The sequence below is a fragment of the Poromitra crassiceps genome, assembly GCF_964638095.1.
Source record: "Poromitra crassiceps genome assembly, chromosome: 8".
NCBI classification, from domain to species: domain Eukaryota; kingdom Metazoa; phylum Chordata; class Actinopteri; order Beryciformes; family Melamphaidae; genus Poromitra; species Poromitra crassiceps.
In genome coordinates, this window is record NC_139629.1 from 29,717,281 (window position 1) to 29,736,983 (window position 19,703).

The following is a 19,703-nucleotide window of genomic DNA, read 5'->3' on the forward strand; positions in this document are numbered from 1 at the left end:
TGCCTGTCTGCTGGCGGCCGCTCTTTGGGCGAGTCTGGATGGGCTCGCTCGTTTCTTGGGGTTTCGGTTGAGAGCTTTGATGAAGCTTTTGCGATTCTGGTCTTATTTATGCTGCGTGTTTCAAAGTGTGTTGCACCCATAATCTATTATGCAAATTTGCAATCCCCCACCGCCAGCAACCAGCGCGAAAGCAAAAGCGTTTTCGCCAATCCATTTTACAGTATGAGAATGGTTTCATCGCGCGTTCCCCTGCAGTTTTGGCTCGGCTTTTTCTAGTCTGGAGAGCACTGTCGCCACTTAGTGGGTCGGTGGAATGGGTTGTACACGTTCGGTGGCTCCCATATTTTTATAGGAGACGTAGGGAGCTTGGATCCACGTCCCACGTTTTTTTGACGAGTTGACTCGCCATTGGCAGTCAACCGTTGGTTTCTGCTTGATGAGTTGACTCGGCAATGCCAGTGAACGTGTTAAAAAGCCAACAACTCAGACATATTTGCAGTAGTTTTGCATACTGTTTGAGTATGAATACGGTGAGAACTTTATTCATTGTAATTTATGGCTGTCATCTTAAACTAACTAGTGATTATTTTTCCCTTTTTAACATCGCATCTAATCCAACATCACACTTAAGTATATTGGGCCAGGTTAGTTGATTATGATACACAGAAGATCTATCTGCTTGTTTCATTTTAATATGAGTTAGTCCACTCAAATGTGATGCGTTTCTGTTTGATTTAACTCAAGGATTCTGCCGTTGCCTAATGCAGTGGTTCTCAATTTTTTTCATATGAAGGACCCCTATACTGAGGGGGGTACGGTGGTGCAGTGGTAAGCGCTGTCGCCTCACAGCTCGAAGGTCCTGGGTTCGATTCCCACCTGGGACGCTGTGAACGCTGAAGGAATGCGTGCCCGTCTGCATGTCCTCGAGTGCCCACCGCCCGGGTGGGGTCGTCAAAAGGGCCTTTCTGTGTGGAGTTTGCATGTTCTCCCCGTGCCTCCCGGGGGTTTCCTTCAGGAACGCCCTCACCAAAAACATGCAATATCCTGGTTGCTGATGTGGTGCCTCCTCTGGTTGTTAGGGGCGCCTGCCTGTTCGGAGGGAGGGGAACTGGTTGGAATAGCGTGATCCTCCCACGTGCTATGTCCTACCGGTGAAGCTTCCCCTGTCAGGTGAAAAGAAGCGGCTGGCTAACTGCCCATGTCTCGGAGGAAGCATGGAGCCAGTTTCGGCTCTCCCCAGATCGGCAGAGGGTGGAGCAGCAACCAGGATAAATACATTTAAATTAGCACTGGGGGATAAAAATGGGATAAAATGGGGGGGACCCCTAAACTGGCAAAGATTACACCACGGACCCCCATTTGATAGGATTTTGTCCCACGGTCCACCATATGATAATAAGATTGATGCTTTATTACAGAAAGTGTATAAAACCCATGACCAAAATAGTCATTGTGTTACTTATGAATGGAATTATAGCTAAAATAAATTACCCCCCTTTTGGCTGGGGACCCCCTGGAACCCCCTCAAGGACCCCTGGGGGTCCCCGGACCCCCATTTGAGAACCACTGGCCTAATGAAAGCTTCAAGAGAGAAACATTGCTGACATCATTGTGTAGACCAGTGGTTCTCAACTGGTGTAGCCTCAGGACCCACTATTTTCCTTGTCATGAAGTCGCGACCCAAATTTCAGATTTTTTTTTAAACCACTCAAATTAATTGCACAAAAAATAGCGCATTAATTTAATACACAATGCACAATGCACTGTTATAAACTTCAAATGAACAAGAAAGTGCAACAGAAGTGCAACTAGGGCTAAAAACCAATTGAAATAAGGCAGACTTGAATTACAGGCCTATATGTTTTTAAATTTGCCGTAAATTAAAGTCAAACTGGTCATGCTCAGAAAGTCTTATTTGAACTGTATGAAATATGAAATAAAAGGCAGACTTATCTTGAATTACATGCCTATATGTTTTTAAACAAGTTAATAATAATAATAATAATAATAATAATAATAATAATAATAATAAAACAAGTTACCCTGGTCATGCTAATCCAGTTTCAATAGTCTGAATTTAACTAATATGAAATAAAAAGGAATCACAGGCAGGCTATATGCTTTTTAGTTAAACTGGTCATAACTTTTAATTAAACTGGGGCCATGCTAATCCAGTTTCAATCATCTGAATTGAACTAAAATTAAATATGAAATGAAAAGGCAGACTTCTCTTGAATTACAGGCAGAGCATATGCTTCAGCTTGTTAAACAAGTAAAACTGGTCAGGCTAATCCAGTTTCAATAATCTGAATTTAACTCAAATGAAATATGAAAAAAAAAAAAAAAAATTGGCCAATGTCCGCGACCCAATCAAAACGGCCCCGCGACCCACCTTTGGGTCGCGACCCACCAGTTGAGAAACGCTGGTGTAGACTGCCATCTTCTTCCTTGTTCCACTTATTTGGATAGACTGTCAGTATTCCATTGACAATTATTGAAAGTCCTTTCTGTACCCAAGTCAAATGAAATTAATTAATGTCTTTTGTTGAGGTAAAATGTATGGCAGCATGAGAGCTACTTACAAAAAATAAAACTAGTTGCAAGCTACTTCTTTTCCCTTTGACCCCCCCCCCCCCAAAGTACATACTGTATTTAGCACATTTTAACAGTATGTTATTACCTATTTAACATTATTTAAGATTGTTATAGTGTTAAATACTGTAGATACTGAGTTAGCTATACATGAGTGGGATTTAGTTTATGCATTAAAAGGAGAAATCATTACATTTTGGATTTCTTTGGCGAGCTACTCATTGATGGCCCAAGATCTACTGGTAGATCACCATCTCCCTATTGGGCACCCCTGATTTATGCTGTTTGACAGTCAATCGCAGTGAAGTGCTGGAAAGAGTGGAGAAATCAATCATACACACATTTGCAGAGTAATTTGACTATAATTAGCAGGAAATCTACTCATATTCATACCCATGGAAAGAAAATCATTTTTTGTGTGTGTTTTTCTGTTATTCCAGCATCTATCAAGTAGATAGATATTGTAGATAGATAGAGTAGATAGTGTAGATTAAAAGCAAACATACACACAGTATGGTATAGTCTCACACCAAGTTATGGAGGAATACCAAAACTGACAGATTAGGAAAACGCGACCTGTGAAGTTATTAATTAGAACATTGAACAATAGCTCTCAAACCTTTGTGTCGTGTGTGTGTGTGTGTGTGTGTGCAGGGAGCTCAGGAGCGCATTGACAGCCTGCGACGGGCTAACTTGATCCACGAGAAGCAGCCGGTCGTCTCTGTGGAAAACTTCATCGCAGAGCTTTTTCCTGATAAGTAAGCAGAAGAGCAGTGTCACACATTGCTGCGCCAAGATAAAGCCCTGGGAACCAAACTCACCCTAAAGCTCTGGGAACCAAACTCACCCTAAAGCCCTGGGAACCAAACTCACCCTAAAACTCACCCTAAAGCCCTGTGAACCAAACTCACTCTAAAGCCCTGGGAACCAAACTCACCCTAAAGCCCTGGGAACCAAACTCACCCTAAAGCCCTGGGAACCCCTGGGAACCAAACTCACCCTAATGCTCTGGGAACCAAACTCACCCTAAAGCTCTGGGAACCAAACTCACCCTAAAGCCCTGGGAACCAAACTCACCCTAAAGCTCTGGGAACCAAACTCACCCTAAAGCCCTGGGAACCAAACTCACCCTAAAGCTCTGGGACCCAAACTCACCCTAAAGCTCTGGGAACCAAACTCACCCTAAAGCCCTTGGAACTAAACTCACCCTAAAGCCCTGGGAACCAAACTCACCCTAAAGCCCTGGGAACCAAACTCACCCTAAAGCTCTGGGAACCAAACTCACCCTAAATCCCTGGGAACCAAACTCACCCTAAAGCCCTGGGAACCAAACTCACTCTAAAGCCCTGGGAACCAAACTCACCCTAAAGCCCTGGGAACCCCTGGGAACCAAACTCACCCTAAAGCTCTGGGAACCAAACTCACCCTAAAGCTCTGGGAACCAAACTCACCCTAAAGCCCTGGGAACCAAACTCACCCTAAAGCTCTGGGAACCAAACTCACCCTAAAGCCCTGGGAACCAAACTCACCCTAAAGCTCTGGGAACCAAACTCACCCTAAAGCTCTGGGAACCAAACTCACCCTAAAGCCCTGGGAACCAAACTCACCCTAAAGCTCTGGGAACCAAACTCACCCTAAAGCTCTGGGAACCAAACTCACCCTAAAGCCCTGGGAACCAAACTCACCCTAAATCCCTGGGAACCAAACTCACCCTAAATCCCTGGGAACCAAACTCACCCTAAAGCCCTGGGAACCAAACTCACCCTAAAGCTCTGGGAACCAAACTCACCCTAAAGCCCTCAGAACCAAACTCACCCTAAAGCCCTCGGAACCAAACTCACCCTAAAGCCCTCGGAACCAAACTCAGCCTTTACTAGATCTTTCAGCATCAGTCCACTACTGTCTTCATGGAATGCTTAGAATCTCTTCTCCCTGGCCTTATTTTTCCAAAACCAATGCACCAATCCACACACAACTTTAAGGTTTTTGTCAGATAATTGCACCTATTGAGAGTAGGGCTGTCTGTCCCTTTTATACACAATTTGAACATCCGGTCGAACGTGGGGGAAACTTTCAAACTGTAATAACCTGCTCGAATTCAAAATTTGGCAAGTTCAATAAAGGTTATAGCCGTAAGCAGCCACTACAGGGGGTTCAAGCCTTTTCCTAACTGCAATGATGTCGCAAAAAAGTGGCAGTGGTTCTGGTACATGGTCCAAATATGTCCCTCGGTATATGTGCCAAGTTTTGCAATCATTGAACCAACGGGCGTGGAGTTACGTCCGTTATTGTGTTAGGCCATGCCCACTTTTGGCATCTGAGGCATCCCCTTTTGCTTAAATGGTAAAATAGCATGTCAGAAATGCCATTCCAGATGAGGCTGAGAGGTTTGCAACTCATGATGTGAATGGACTTGATTTACCGCTATTACATGCTTACACGACCATAGACCCCGCCCACTTTCACCAATTATGACAAACAGGTGCTGAGTTACAGCCTTTTTTGTGTTAGACCACGCCTGTTTATGGCACCCCCTTTTGCTCGAATTGCACAAAATTTGGCACACATGGTCAGTGATGATATCAGAACATCTCCCCAAAGTTTTGTGACGATGTGTGAATCTGTCATGAAGTTATGACAATTTAGCTGAGAGGCCACGCCCTCTCACAACTTTAAAGGGACAGCTCACCCTAAAATCCAAAACACATATTTGCCCTCTCACCTGGCTGCAGTGCTATTTATCCATCTATATTGTTTTGTGATATCAGCTGCAGAGTTTCTGCCTTCTCTCCAATACAATGGAAGTGGATGGCACTTGGCTTGTGGTCCTCAAAGTGCCAAAGAAATACATTTGATCCACTCAACAGTAGGGGTGCACCGATCACGTTTTTTGCCACCGATCACCGATTGCTGATCGCCTATGTCTGCCCAACCGATCATCCACCGATTACCAATATATAAACTCCTCAAAAAAAAGTTTGGAAACGTTATTTCAGTCGATTATTTCTCCCCTTTAATAATACCAATTGGCATTGTATATCGTTGGAAAGCCTGATTAGTGATAGGGCTTTTTTTTTATAAAAAAAAATATATATATATATAAAAAAAAAACGGCAATCAGCCGAAATATCGGCAATCAGCCGATCGCATATTTGAGGTCAAAATCGGCCGATACAGATTGCTTGCCGATCGATCGGTGCACCCCTACTCAACAGCATTGTCTCTTTCCAGAAATCATGACCTCGTTACTCAAGATAATCCACAGACCTTGTTATGAGCAGTTTCATGTAGGAACTATTTTCTTTTGACCAAACTACACCTGCTAGCTGCAGGCTAATTCCTACATGGAGCAGCTAGGGCAGCAGCAGCTAGTTTGAGTAGTTTGGTCAAAAGAAAATTGTAAATAACAGACACAATTTTAAAAGAGGCAAGTGATTCAAACTAGAGAGACCATGATCCTGTGTTGCATTTAAAACGTGCCTCAGTGCAGATGGATTCTGATCATCTCATATAGCCTAATTAATAACAATCAATCAATGCACATGCACACACTAATATACTGTATCAGCATGGTCCATCTGATGGACATCTGGGGCCGGTTGCACCAACTGGTCTTACACTGGTCTTAAGCTAAGTTGGTCGTAACTTTACGACCTAACAGCTACGCCGGTTGCACCAAGACGGCTTAAGCCTTATTTTCACTACGACCAGGCGTAACTCCTACGCCTGGTCAGGAGTAGGCGTAGAGCCTGCCTGTAAGAGATCTCCGCGGAGACCTTTTTGACCGTCATCGTCGTAACACCGCCAGTTCGCCGTCTTTGAAAGCATGACGTTAGATTATAACTAACTAGTTGTGTGGCTTAGCCTTCCAAAATGTTGCCGTTAGTTTTTTAGAATTTAATACATAGAATTGGGAACGTTACATTCAATTTCATTCAGACTGTCTTTCTGGCTCAATCGCTGCCGTTTTTCCCCCGGAGCGAGGGAGGGTGAGAGGAGGGAGGGTGTTTTACAGTAGTGGCTGAGAGAGCGTAGTGGCACAGTGATGCTCCAAGCAGGTCGCGAGGCACATTTTTTGCAACATCATCCAATCAGGGTGCATTCCCTGGCAATACACATGGACGCGCATTGCTACGACCAGCATAGTTAAGACCAGACGTAAGCCGTGTTGGTGCAACAGGCGTAAGTCCATGGTCTTAACTAAGACCGACGTAGGAGTTACGACCAGGCATAGTTAAGACCAGTTGGTGCAACCTCCCCCAGATCATCTCCAGTGGGGGCTTTTGTAAAAAAATGTGCTGAGTGTATCTGTATAGACAGGTACAGTTAATAGCCTATTACAAGCAAAAGCATCTGCAGAGTAGGACAAACAAATGGATTTTTTAATGAATAGCTACATCATTGATCACTGATAGAATGTTGTACCCTACAGCCGAATAAAGCTTGAGACTCAAAGCAAGCAAGGAAAGCAATTGCAACTCTGCAATTCAGCTTTAGCTTTATTACTTAGCTAATACTAGCGTTAGCTCCTACAATAACACAGAAACACAAAAGGGCATTTTGTTGACATAGCTGCCTCCCTTTCCTCGTCCTCTTTCCTCCCTCTTCTCCCCTGCACACCTGAAGGCTTGTTGCACTTTTTCATTTTCATTGTGAAAGTAGAAATATGCAATATGTGACTCATCTGATATTGCCTACATTATCTTTGCTGTTGCTGATGTTGGCTCTGCCTGCCTGATCAATATTGCGTCACTGCGTCCAGTGTCAATACTAGTAGTCACCTGTGCTTGACCCACAAGCAGTGTGGGAAATTTAAAAAATATTTTGCCCCCACGGTCTAAAGAATGGGGACATTTATCGGTGATGTTAAAATGTCTTACAAGTCTCTCATGATTGAAGTGTAGTCTTAGACTGAATTTCAATCATGGAAGACCAAAAGGCATAGGTAGACACCCCATGCTATCATACCCCTCAGCCCAAATGACGTCACTAAAAGACGTCCCCATCTCCGACGTCACCTTCTCTATGACGTCACGTCAGTTATGACATCATAAATGACATCATAAATGACATCATAAATGACATCATAAAGACATCATTATTGACCAAAATCATCTTATGACATCAGTGATGATGTCATAGGCATTGTGACATCATCAGTGATGTCATAGGCATTGTGAAACCGGACCCAATAAGGAAAGTTGAAGTTCGCCATGGATTCGAAAAGACGTCGTCGATCCCGTTCTAGATCCCGAAGTCGGAACCGAGAGCAGATGATCCGGAGCAGACAGAGCAGATCACGGTCCCCGGAGCAAAGGAAAGGTCGCAGTCGTTCTGCAGACTCGAAGCGGAACGCCCGGAGATGTGGACGGTCCAGCAGCGGAGACCCCAGCAGCAGCGGCGGCGGCTCTGCTGCCCGACACCGGCCTCAACACAGAGACCATCCCGGTGCCTCCAGGAGCGACCCGGAGAGACGAGGGGTACACCGTCCCACGACCAGATCAAGGGATCCATCCAGTTCTGACTCAGATGATCCTAAACTGGGGAGGAGGAAGCAAAATGACAGCCGGAGAGACGCTCCAGGAGAAAGGAGAAGAGGAAGGTCTCCGTCCCCTCCCGAGTCCCACGGGGGGAGTAGCGACAGAGAGAGGAGGAGACGGAAGAGTCCCGACCGAGAGAGTCCCATCAGAGACAGACAGAGGAGGGAGAAGGACAGAGAGAGGGAGAGGTGGAGGAGGAGCAGCAACAGCAGAGAGCGAGGGAGACGGGGACACAAGCCGAGATAGAAGGCAAGGGAGTGAGGACAGAAGCCGAGATAGAAGGCAGGGGAGTGAGGACAGAAGCCGAGATAGAAGGCAGGGGAGTGAGGACAGGGCACGGGAGAGGAGAGGGAGAAGCAGCGGGATGGGCGAGGGAGACAGGAGGAGGGCCCTCTCCGGTTCACCCGACTCCTCTGAGAGCTCGGCTCAGAGCGCGACAGCCGCAGAGGCTCGCCGGGGGGCAAAGGTTCTGGCCACGTAGACAAGGAAGAGACGAAGAAACAGAAAGAAATGCTGAAAGCTCTGGAGACTCCTGAGGAGAAGAGAGCCAGAAGACTGGCCAAGAAAGAGGCCAAGGAGAGGAAGAAGAGAGAGAAGATGGGCTGGAGCGAGGAGTACATGGGCTACACCAACGCAGACAACCCCTTTGGTGACAACAACTTGTTAGGCACCTTCAAGTGGCAGAAGGCGTTGGACATGAAAGGCATTGGCCATCTTGGAGAGAAAGATCTCAAAGATAGGAACAAACACATTCAGGAGGAGAATCGCAGAGAGCTGCAGAAGGTGAAACAGCTGCGTCTGGAGAGGGAGCGAGAGAAGGCCATGAGAGAGACAGAGCTGGAGATGCTGCAGAGAGAGAAGGAGGCGGAGCATTTCAAGACCTGGGCTGAACAGGAAGACAACTTCCACCTGCACCAGGCCAAACTACGGTCTAAAATCCGTATCCGTGATGGCCGTGCCAAGCCCATAGACCTGCTGGCTAAGTACATCAGTGCAGAAGATGACGATCTAGCCGTCGAGATGCACGAGCCTTACACCTTCCTCAATGGGCTTACAGTCACCGACATGGATGATCTGCTGGAGGACATTAAGGTGTACATGGAGTTGGAGCAAGGGAAGAACGTGGACTTCTGGAGAGACATGACCACCATTACTGAGGACGAGATCAGTAAACTCAGAAAACTGGAGGCCTCAGGGAAAGGACCAGGTGATCGTCGCGAGGGCATCAACACGTCGGTGAGCACCGATGTCCAGTGTGTTTTCAAAGGAAAGTCGTATAGCCAGCTTCAGGCGCTGCACCTGAACATCGAGACCAAGATACGGGCCGGAGGGTCCAACCTCGACATCGGCTACTGGGAGAGTCTGCTGCAGCAAGTCAGGGTGTACATGGCAAGAGCCAGGTTGAGAGAGAGACATCAGGATGTGCTGCGTCAGAAGCTGTTCAAGCTGAAACAGGAACAAGGAGTGGAGAGGGAACCTCTCTTCCCCATCATCAAAGAGGAGCCAGACGAGGAGGAAGCTGAAACAGCGGCAGAAAAATCCGGCACGTCCCCTTCCTCCCCTGCAACCAAAGAGAACAAAGCAACGGGAGAGGGTCAGGATGAGGATGAGGAGGAGGGCCCGAGCACATCGACCGCGGGACAGGCCAAGCAAGATGGCGACGAGGCGGGAGAAAAGGGTGGCGAGGAGGAGAAGGGCGAGGTGGTGGAGGCGGTGCTGACGGAGGAGGATCTGATTCAGCAGAGCCAGGCGGAGTACGACTCGGGCCGCTACAGTCCCACGCTGCTCACTTCCTCCGAGCTGCCGCTCGACACCCACACCATCAATCCAGAGGAGGACACACACAGGCTGCACCTGGCACGCAGACAGATGCAGGTCACAGGTGATGCCAGTGAGAGCGCAGAAGACGCCTCTGTACGGCGCGCCAGAGAGGGCATGGGCAACGACGAGGCCCAGTTCAGCGTGGAGCTTCCCATCACAGGGAAGCTGTACCTGTGGGCCGACAAGTACCGGCCCAGGAAGCCCCGCTTCTTCAACAGGGTCCACACAGGCTTCGAATGGAACAAGTACAACCAGACGCATTACGACTTCGACAACCCTCCACCCAAGATTGTCCAGGGTTACAAGTTCAACATCTTCTACCCGGACCTGATCAACAAACGCTCCACCCCGCAGTACTTCCTGGAGCCCAGTCCCGACAACAAGGACTTTGGGATTCTGCGGTTCCACGCCGGCCCTCCGTACGAGGACATTGCCTTCAAGATCGTAAACCGCGAGTGGGAGTATTCCCACCGCCACGGCTTCCGCTGTCAGTTCGCCAATGGGATCTTCCAGCTGTGGTTCCACTTCAAGAGGTACCGCTACAGGAGATAGTCTGTGGTGGACCTAACACTGCCGTAATGGACCAACACCCAGTTACTGGGATTTAACCATAGATCAGTACTTTGTAATACAGTCAAATTAGTTTTGTTGCATTATTTTACAGCTACTCTTTTTCTCGCCCCCCCAACTTTAGCAATATAGAACACAAAACAAGCTCAGAGGGAAAAAAACAAAAAACAAACATGTATAATATCAACAGTCATAATGTGGTGCTACCATCGTGCTTATGTGCTTGTCGGAGATGTCACGCATGGCGTCCCACGCAAAGTGTCCAACAGGAGCCAGCCGGGCAAGTCACCTGCCGTCCCCAACCTCATCGAGGTAGGCTAGAAATGGGTCCCAAATAGCCAGAAACTTTCCTAGTTTGTTGGTTCTCAGAGATCTGAGCCTCTCCATCCTTATAACAGAGATCATGTCCGTCAGCCACAGTTGGAAAGAAGGTGAAGAGGGGGACTTCTTTCAGAATATGTTTTTTTTGCAACAGTTGTCCCCAGTGTCAGAGACTGTTGCACAGTTGGGGGGAAGCCCAGAGAGGTCTCTGAGCAGCCGAAAATGGCGAGTTCCGCCTCCGGCTGAAGGGCTATTTTGTATGCCTTAGACTAGAGTACCAGTGAAATATTTTGGCCCACAATCCCGTCAGTGATTTTACAGCTACTCTTATGCCAAAGAGCAGCTTTTTAATTTGGTAAAGCTACAACCCACTCTGTTCTGTTGTTTGAAAAAATAATTTGTATTGTAAACTGAAAATTACACATTAACACATTGAGTGCCAGCCGTTTTTTCAATCCTGTAGGTAAGTTGTGCCAGGTTTTTTTTTGAGGATTCTGGCTCATTTTAAGAGCCGAGGATTCTTTTCTGTTAAGACTTCGTGAACACCAATCATCTAAAAAGAACTAATAGAATGTGTGCTTTCTCTGTCTAAAAGAGTTAGTTTGCAGAGTTAGTAGTTATGTAGATATTAGCCGTTGAGTACAGCATGGTTTCAGAGATTTTCAGAGAGTTTAGAGATAAATGGATTTTTAGAACCACCTCACGTGCCTGTGATTATGGGTGCCCTTGGGCAAGTCTGTATACTGTATTGTGTGTGTGTGTGTGTGTGTGTGTGTGTGTGTGTGTGTGTGTTCGCGCGTTGCTCCGCGGCTCTGAGAGGAAGAGATCTCTGTCCGTTCTTTGCCCCCACAGCGTGTCTGTCTCCCACTCTGTGTGCTCTCTCTCTCTCTCTCTCTCTCTCTCTCTCTCTCTCTCCTCTCTCTCTCTCTCTCTCTCTCTCCTCTCTCTCTCTCTCGGGACTAGAGAGAGAGAGAGAGAGAGAGTGTGTGTGTGTCTCCAAACTCCTCCCTCCGTCTGTGCTGCGGAGGGAGGAGGCTCCGCGGCCGCTCTCGGGCAGTCAGGACTGTAAAACTGGCTCGTTCGTTTCTTGAGGTGTCGGCTGAGAGCTTTGAAGAAGCTTTTGCGATTCTCGTCTTATTTATGCGCAAAGGTACTCGAGTGTGTGTGTGTGCGCGCGCGCGCGCGCGTGTGTGTGTGTGTGTGTGTGTGTGTGTGTGTGTGTGTGTGTGAAATCGAAAGAGTTTTCGCCCAGCTATTTCCTTGAAAATTAGACTGGCTTTCTCTAGCGGACCCGTGGCTGTGGCTTTCTCTCTGTCTGGAGAGAACTGTCGCCACTTAGTGGTCGGTAACATAGATTATACACATTCTCTTCCTCCAATATTGATATAGAAGACGTAAAAGGGGTTGATTGATGTCCCACCGTCAAAAAAAAAAAATGTTTATGTAAGACGAGATATCTCGTCTTTGGCACTCAACAGTTGGATTATGTAAGACGAGATATCTCGTCCATGGCACTCAAGGTGTTAAAAGATGTTTTCAAGCTGCAAAAAAAAAAGAAAAAAAAAGATGTCATAGGCATTGTGACATCAGTGACAGTGATGTCATCAGTGATGCGAAGTTGAGCAATTTTGCCAATATAGGGCAGGCGAGGCCACGCAGCAGCCGCACTGCGGGCGAGGCCGAAGTTGAGCAATTGTGCGCCGAGTGAAGTCACTCGAGCACTCCGTGATGTGATCAGTGATGGTCACTCAAGCATTTGTGATGTCATCAGTGATGCGAAGTTGAGCAATTGTACGCTGCGCGTGCCAATAGGGCAGGCGAGGCCACGCAGCAGCCAAGCTGAGGGCGAGGCCGTGCAGCGGCCGTTGTTTCTCTGCAATTTTTGTCCCACATTGGATGATGTCATCAGTGGCTGCCGTGCGGCGCGCAGCGGGCGAGCCTCGGGTTCTGGGCCGATACCCTAGTTAAATGAAATCACATTCAAAACTGGCCAATTGATTTAGACGGGTAGACGATCCACTAAATGGTAATGATCCACATCGTGACATTAGTTCAGAAGCCTCAGTTTCATTTGACACTGCTGATGATAGCCTCAGCTAAACACTGCTGATGATAGCCTTAGCTAAACACTGCTGATGATAGCCTTAGCTAAACACTGCTGATGATAGCCATATAGCTAACTGGATGTATGTGTTTGTGATATTGTTGCTGCTAGCAGCTCTAGCTCGTCTGGCAAAGGAGAGAATCACCAAACTGAGCATCCCTGGCTGCATCTGAACCAGCTGTTCAGTATGAAAGACAAGACAAAGACAGGGACAGCTTAATTTAGCTTAGGGACAGCTAACCCTAACCCAACGTGCTGGATGTGTGAAATGTAATTATTTAGGTAAATAATGAAAATGTACGCCAATATACTTTCACTTGAGTACTTTTAAATAGGCTACTTTTTTACTACTTGAGTAATTTCCTGGACTAGTAATTTGACTTGTACTTGAGCATAATTACCGGTAAAGCCATCCTTTAAGGTGGAGTGAGGGAGGTTTTTCCAGGCTGACAGACCTGAAGATGTTGGGAAAAAATCATATCTACCTCCATGGTATTGGAGGCGGGACCACACTAACTGGCTGATAACAGATTTTTATTTAAAGTCAAATATCAGCCGAATCAGCCTTCAAAGGGTTGCATATTGGTAGTTGGGGATCTACAGTACAGTCATCCTGCATAGCCAAATGCAGAAGTTTAGAAGTCATGAATATGAGTTAAAAATGCACCTTTGTCTGGTCTGCTCAGATGGTTTGACATCGGCTGTTTGATCCTGGAGGACCCCGGTCTGGGCATCCACCTGCAGATGTTCACCCAGACGACGCCGCTGGCTCTGGAGCATGTTCAACAGGTACAAATCAATCTTAACATTACGCTGGCTCTGGAGCATGTTCAACAGGTACAAATCAATCTTAACATTACGCTGGCTCTGGAGCATGTTCAACAGGTACAAATCAATCTTAACATTACGCTGGCTCTGGAGCATGTTCAACAGCTACAAATCAATCTTAACATTACGCTGGCTCTGGAGCATGTTCAACAGGTACAAATCAATCTTAAAGGAGAATTTCGGTTTTTTTTAACCTGGACCCATCTCCTGGCATTAATTATGATTTGGCCACTCAAGCAGTGATCTCCGCGGCGTTTCTGGCCGTCCTAGCGTTGTTTTGAGATCAATAGCGTCCAAGTCAGTTGTAAAATGGAGCTGACTTGGGGCCAAGTGTGAGCCTGTCTTTCCTGCATCTAAATAGCTATTTTTATTCCCGTTTTCGCCAAATATCGTCATAATCTGATCCCTCAAGAACCACCACAGTGATATTTCGCCAAAGGCTGTTTCCTGGAGTCGCACAGGGATCAAATTACCTCAAACGTGATCTCGGTCACCAAGTCTCGTGAAGTCCCGCGATACTTTCCTGCCGACTGGCCAAGTACAGGAGGACGCTTTGCGGTGGTGGTTTTAGCATAACCTATGTGGGGTTTGGCGTAACCTATGTGGGATTCGAAATAACGAAGGTTATGCCAAATCCTTGAAAGTTTGTTATATATATTGTTGTATATATAAATAAATACTATATATATATATAAATAAATAAATATATATATATATATATATATATATATATATATATATATATATATATATATATATATATATATATATATATATATATAAAAATAAATAAATATATAAATAAATAACTACCGTATATATATATATATATATAAATAACTATATATATGTACGGTATATATATAACTAACTATATATACTGAACACCACGTGGTCAAAGTTGGCATGTCTTCATTATGGTCAGTTTCCCGCTGGATGTGTCATTGCATTATTAATATCTTACCTGAATAAGCTCAAATGATGTTGTTTATGTTATCAGTCTGAGTTGGAGGCACTCTCTCCCAGCCGAGCAGCCGTGCATCATGGCTGCCTCCCTTCTGGACACGCGGACGCACCGCTGCTGCTCTGGCGGCGGCGGCGTGGAGAATCTCACTAATTCTAAACATTATTCTCATCAGAAACCACTTCGATTTGCATAGTTTGCCCTCGGATAACTCGAAAACATTTTATTGAGAGAGAATTTTTCTTTTTTTTTCTTTTTGATTGTTTTTCCTGCTCTCCCCAAAATTTCAATAAACCTTTTATGGCATATTATTACAATACAACAATACTAGTGTTGACAGTAATAGAAGATGCCAAATCATTCAAAACAATAAGCATTTTGCTTTTAGGAGAATTGTGCCAGCGTGCAGCGCTGTTCCAAAACGTGTCAACGTGTGTCGTTGCCTGGGAAAACGCACATCCCATAATTAATACAACGGTTCGCATCGCATCGCATCCCCCTCTATAATGATACTTGGGATGCCTTTGCGAAAATAGATGCGAACAGGTTAGCTGAACATTTAGCGTCGCCAGCGAGGGCCCCCACCGTTGCGGTCGGGGTACGTTTGGAAATCCCTCCAGGCCTGACGTTTTTTCTAGGGGAAACACTGTATACACACTAGAGATGCGCGAATGAGCTTTTATGCCATCCTAATCCGCGTGTATGCATGAACCGTCCGCCCGCCATAAATCCGCATAAATTATTTCATACTATTTATAGATCCGCGCCCGCCATGCACCCGAACTTACGGTTTCTGCTGCCGTTGGTGCGATCGCTGCAGTCCAAGACTCCAAATAAACTTCCATGCTGTATTATGTCCAGTGCACCACTTGCCCTCATGTAGTTTACTCGGCTAACGCTATCCACCTTATTTTTGAATGCCCCACTGTAAAAAAGAAGCGTGGGTACAAGGTCCGGTTTAACGTGACTCATTGTTGCCGCTTGCCATTTCCTTTGTTATACTCTGGCTGCAGACCCGAATTATAAACCGGAAGCTGGAGTCCGTTATAAAAGTTATAAATATAGTCACGTTATAAACAACTAACCAACGCTGGAGGTCCGTATGGAAACTCGAAATGTGTGTTACTCGAAATGGTTAAAAGTTAAATCAATTTGGTGGCGTTTTACTGCCATGTAACATAGCTAGCTAGCCGCTAACATTAGCCACAGTTAGTAGCCGACTACCCACAATGCATTACGTTATCCCAGCACCCGAACGACACGGCTGTAGAGCAGAATGGCTCTGCTGTAAAAGGGTAAAATCCTCATAGACGTTTTTTTTGTCAGGGGCTGGGGGGTTATCTAAATTGGTTACACCGGAAATAGAACCCATACTTAACGTAAGGCAAAATGGCCGCCAAAAATAAGGTGGATAGCTTTAAGTTTAGTTTACTGGATTGCCTCATTGTATGGGAAAATACGAACGCGTCTTCTCTGCAAACACGTCTTCAGCAGGAGACTCCTTTTTGAGGGTGACATCATTGACCATATATGGACGAAAAGTGCAGCCTAGCGCCCTAGCACATGGCTATTGTTTTGTTTACGGCCATGGGTCCTTTGGGGGATCTACTAGGGGTGGGAATCACCAGATGCCCACGATACGATACTAAAACGATACTTGAGTCACGATACGATAGTATTGCGATATCGCCGATATTGCGATATATTGAATATTGCGATATATTGAATATTGCGATATTTCGATATATTGCGATTTCTTACTTTTTTAACTGCAAATGATGTCCCCAAAGGAAAACTTTGTCAACATCTGGTTTATATAAGAACAATTTTCCAGTCTGTACATCTGACTTCAACCATTTTAACCAAACATTGTCAAGTAGACAGACCAACAACTTTCATAAAGTCATGTCATAGTTGCATGCACCTGACAAACTGAACTGTTTGTTACAGTCTACTTACAGTCCACCTTAACTGGATGTGTGTGTGGACTACTGTACTTAGGTAGTTTTTGAACAATGCAACTTCACTTCACTTGCACAAAACATCTTGTGCAATTCAGTAACTGGGGAATTTGTAAATGACTGTTATGACAAAACTGTTACTGTTAAAACAAAATGAAAATATGCTACCGTTTGTTTACTGCTGGCCTTGGAACGAAAGTTTATAGCAGCCCGGTGGCCTGGCATGCATGGCCTGCAAAAATACTATGATGATACTATGGTGTATCCATTTTTTCCCCCACCCCTAGGATCTACAATAGGCAACTAAGAATGTGCCTGACGAAAAATGTAGCTTAAAATACGTTCATAGACTAGAGAATCTAATTAATATTATTTTTCCTCATTAATGATACATCGTTTCAACCGCCCGCAACCCATCCGCTATTAATCAGAATGTTTATTTTTATGATCTGGCCTGCCCGCGGGGTGTTTGTGTGTGTAAACACTAAATATTGCAATATTAATATTAGCAAATATCAGCCCAAGTGTATTTGTCAGATCTTCACTATCAGTACCTGTGAGGTTGTGATGTGAGGAGGCGCTCATGTCATGTTAGTGCTCCTAAAAAAAACGTATTTCCTTCTCAGGCTCAGTCCCTGACGCCCCCCGACTACAGCCTGCGCTGGTCCGGCCTCCTGGTTCCGGTGGGCGAGGTCCTGGAGCGCAGCTTGCCCAACATCAACCCCACAGACTGGCACCAGGCCGTCACCGGCATGACGCAGCGCCACATGATCCAGAGTGCTGCCAAGGCTCTGGCCGGCCTGTATAAACAGCAGCTGCCCCCCAGGACTGTGTGAAGCCTCGCCCGCATGCACGGCTTCCAGCCGCACACCGGGCCAGACGGGAACCCAGCGAGGTTCTCCCCCGTTCCCCCAGCCGTCCTCGTGAGGACAAAGCCAAATGCACATTTCTTCTAATGTATTGTTTGTGTACAACGTTCCCACATGTCAATAGGGAATGACTAAAATGGCATCAGAAGCCAACATTTATCTTGAGGACATTTTTCTCACCAGCTAAGACTTAAACGAAGACTAAACCATTAACCATTTCCTTATCCTCCTGGAAAAGATGCTTATACATCAAACTAGTCACCTTTAGATCCCAAAAGAGGATATGTGAGAAGAGATGAGGAATTACTCAGTTTTACACTAAATTATTGCCATGACTTTGACCTGGATTCATCAAGAACACAGCAAATTTCCAATATATATTGATTTTCAGCAGAAAAAAAGTGGAGAAAGTGTTGAGTATCTCTTAAGTGAAGGATTTCTGTGTAGTTTCTGACTCTGCCCTGGTATCTGTCACCTTTTTCACTCTCCATGAGTTTGCATCCCTGGTGTACCTAGAAAGGACCTTGAAAGCACTTTCTTTCAATGTGCCAGAATTTAGAACATTACCAATTTTCACGATGCTAATGGTTATTGACGAGAGAGTATTACACGGATTTGGAATCGTTAGGTTTGTGATGACAACATTTTGAAACGGAAAGCATAGCTTACTTTTTTCCCAGTTAATTGTCGTGTTTTAGATGTAACGTATTGTTTTAACACAGAAAAGTCAAAAGTACAGCTTTTGTATTCATTCTGACTTGTCTAATATTTGCCCATTAAAGGAACACTCCGCCCATTTTCAACTAGCTTTGTATCATTAGAACATCAGTAGTATATCAGAAAACTGTAAACGGTTTTGAAGTCTGTCATTTAATTGGACAGTTATTGAGTGTTAAAGTGTGGACCAGTGACATCACTGGTCCACACTAACTCAAATTAATAACTCATTAACTCAAATCAACTCTCAATAACTGTCAAACTAGATGAATGATGAATAGTTTGACAGTTATTGAGAGTTGATTTGAGTTAATGAGTTATTAATTTGAGTTAGTGTGGACCAGTGATGTTACTGGTCCACACTTTAACACTCAATAACTGTCAAATTAAATGACAGACTTCAAAACCGTTTACAGTTTTCTGATATACTACTGACATTCTAATGATACAAAGCTGGTTGAAAATGGGCGGAGTGTTCCTTTAAGTGGTGGGCTTTATGTACGCACTCCTAAAGAAAAAGCGTCCACCCATGAGCAATAGCAGCGGGGGATGCAGAAAAAGACAATACACAACTCTGTGTTGTGAAGGCAACCGCTTTTATCGGATGGTGCCCCCCCTCCCCAGGTTTGTAGAGTAAACAGGGCTCTTCAAGGATATTGGGAGTACTCACTGTACACAACTGTTGTTAACTCAATCATCTTGAGAGAAAATAGAGATTCCTATCTGTCTAGTTTGTATCTCCTAAATGTGCCTTTTTATACTGGTAAAATAAATAACTTTTTTTCATGCTGGTTTGTATGGGTGCCGAATTTTTTTATTTATTTTTATGTATAATTATTATACTATATCTAGTTGGGTGATTTCCAGTGATTCCTTGACCGCGGAGAGCGAAGGTTAGTTTCTCAGTGGATTTGTCATCTATGAAGGTTAATTCTAAAAAAATCGTGAAAATGCAGGGAACTTTTTTGAGAGCCGTAAATCCAATATGGCTACAATGGTTTGGCCTACAATGCTGCAAAGTACATGATTTCTGGGACTTTTTGGTTTTCGAGGGATTAATAATTTGTCATTTAGATGATTTTACCTATTAAATCCAAGATGGCTGCCAATTTTTAGCTCAAAAAGGTCGATTTTTCAAAATTGTTGTAGAGCCTTCATATTAGGCTCTAATGAAAGCTAATCCGGGATTGGTTGGGTGATTTCTGGTGATTCCGGGACATCGCTGATGACATCGTTATCCATTCCTGAGTGACTGAATGAATTCCTGACTCACCCCCAAATGTCTTCTCTTGATCCAGCGCCATCATGTGGTCAAAAAGGAAAAAGGCTAGCAGCACTCTCAATGTGCTTTTTGTATTTTAATCAATCTGAGTCAGCACAAACGTACACATTTCAGCAAGTTGCCTTCATCAGCGT

The 19,703-nt window shown here is 45.1% G+C and overlaps 2 protein-coding genes across 2 annotated transcripts in view; both read left to right on the top strand.

Moving 5' to 3' along the window:
* Positions 1-19,078, top strand: part of prrc1 (proline-rich coiled-coil 1) — a 42,068-nt gene extending 22,990 nt beyond the window's left edge. Inside the window, exons 7-9 of the mRNA XM_083641917.1 lie at positions 3,247-3,350; positions 13,635-13,737; positions 17,328-19,078. Coding sequence (XP_083498043.1) covers positions 3,247-3,350; positions 13,635-13,737; positions 17,328-17,537 — 417 coding nt within the window. The 3' untranslated portion in view covers positions 17,538-19,078. The remainder of the gene's footprint in view (positions 1-3,246; positions 3,351-13,634; positions 13,738-17,327) is intronic.
* LOC310781570 (splicing factor Cactin-like) lies at positions 7,806-10,629 on the top strand (the record flags this gene model as incomplete). The annotated part of the gene is made up of 2 exons (XM_083642198.1): positions 7,806-8,306; positions 8,553-10,629. 2 exons carry the CDS (start codon positions 7,806-7,808, stop codon positions 10,503-10,505), a joined length of 2,454 nt encoding a protein of 817 aa, XP_083498324.1. The 3' UTR covers positions 10,506-10,629.
* Positions 19,079-19,703: the final 625 nt, after the last annotated feature.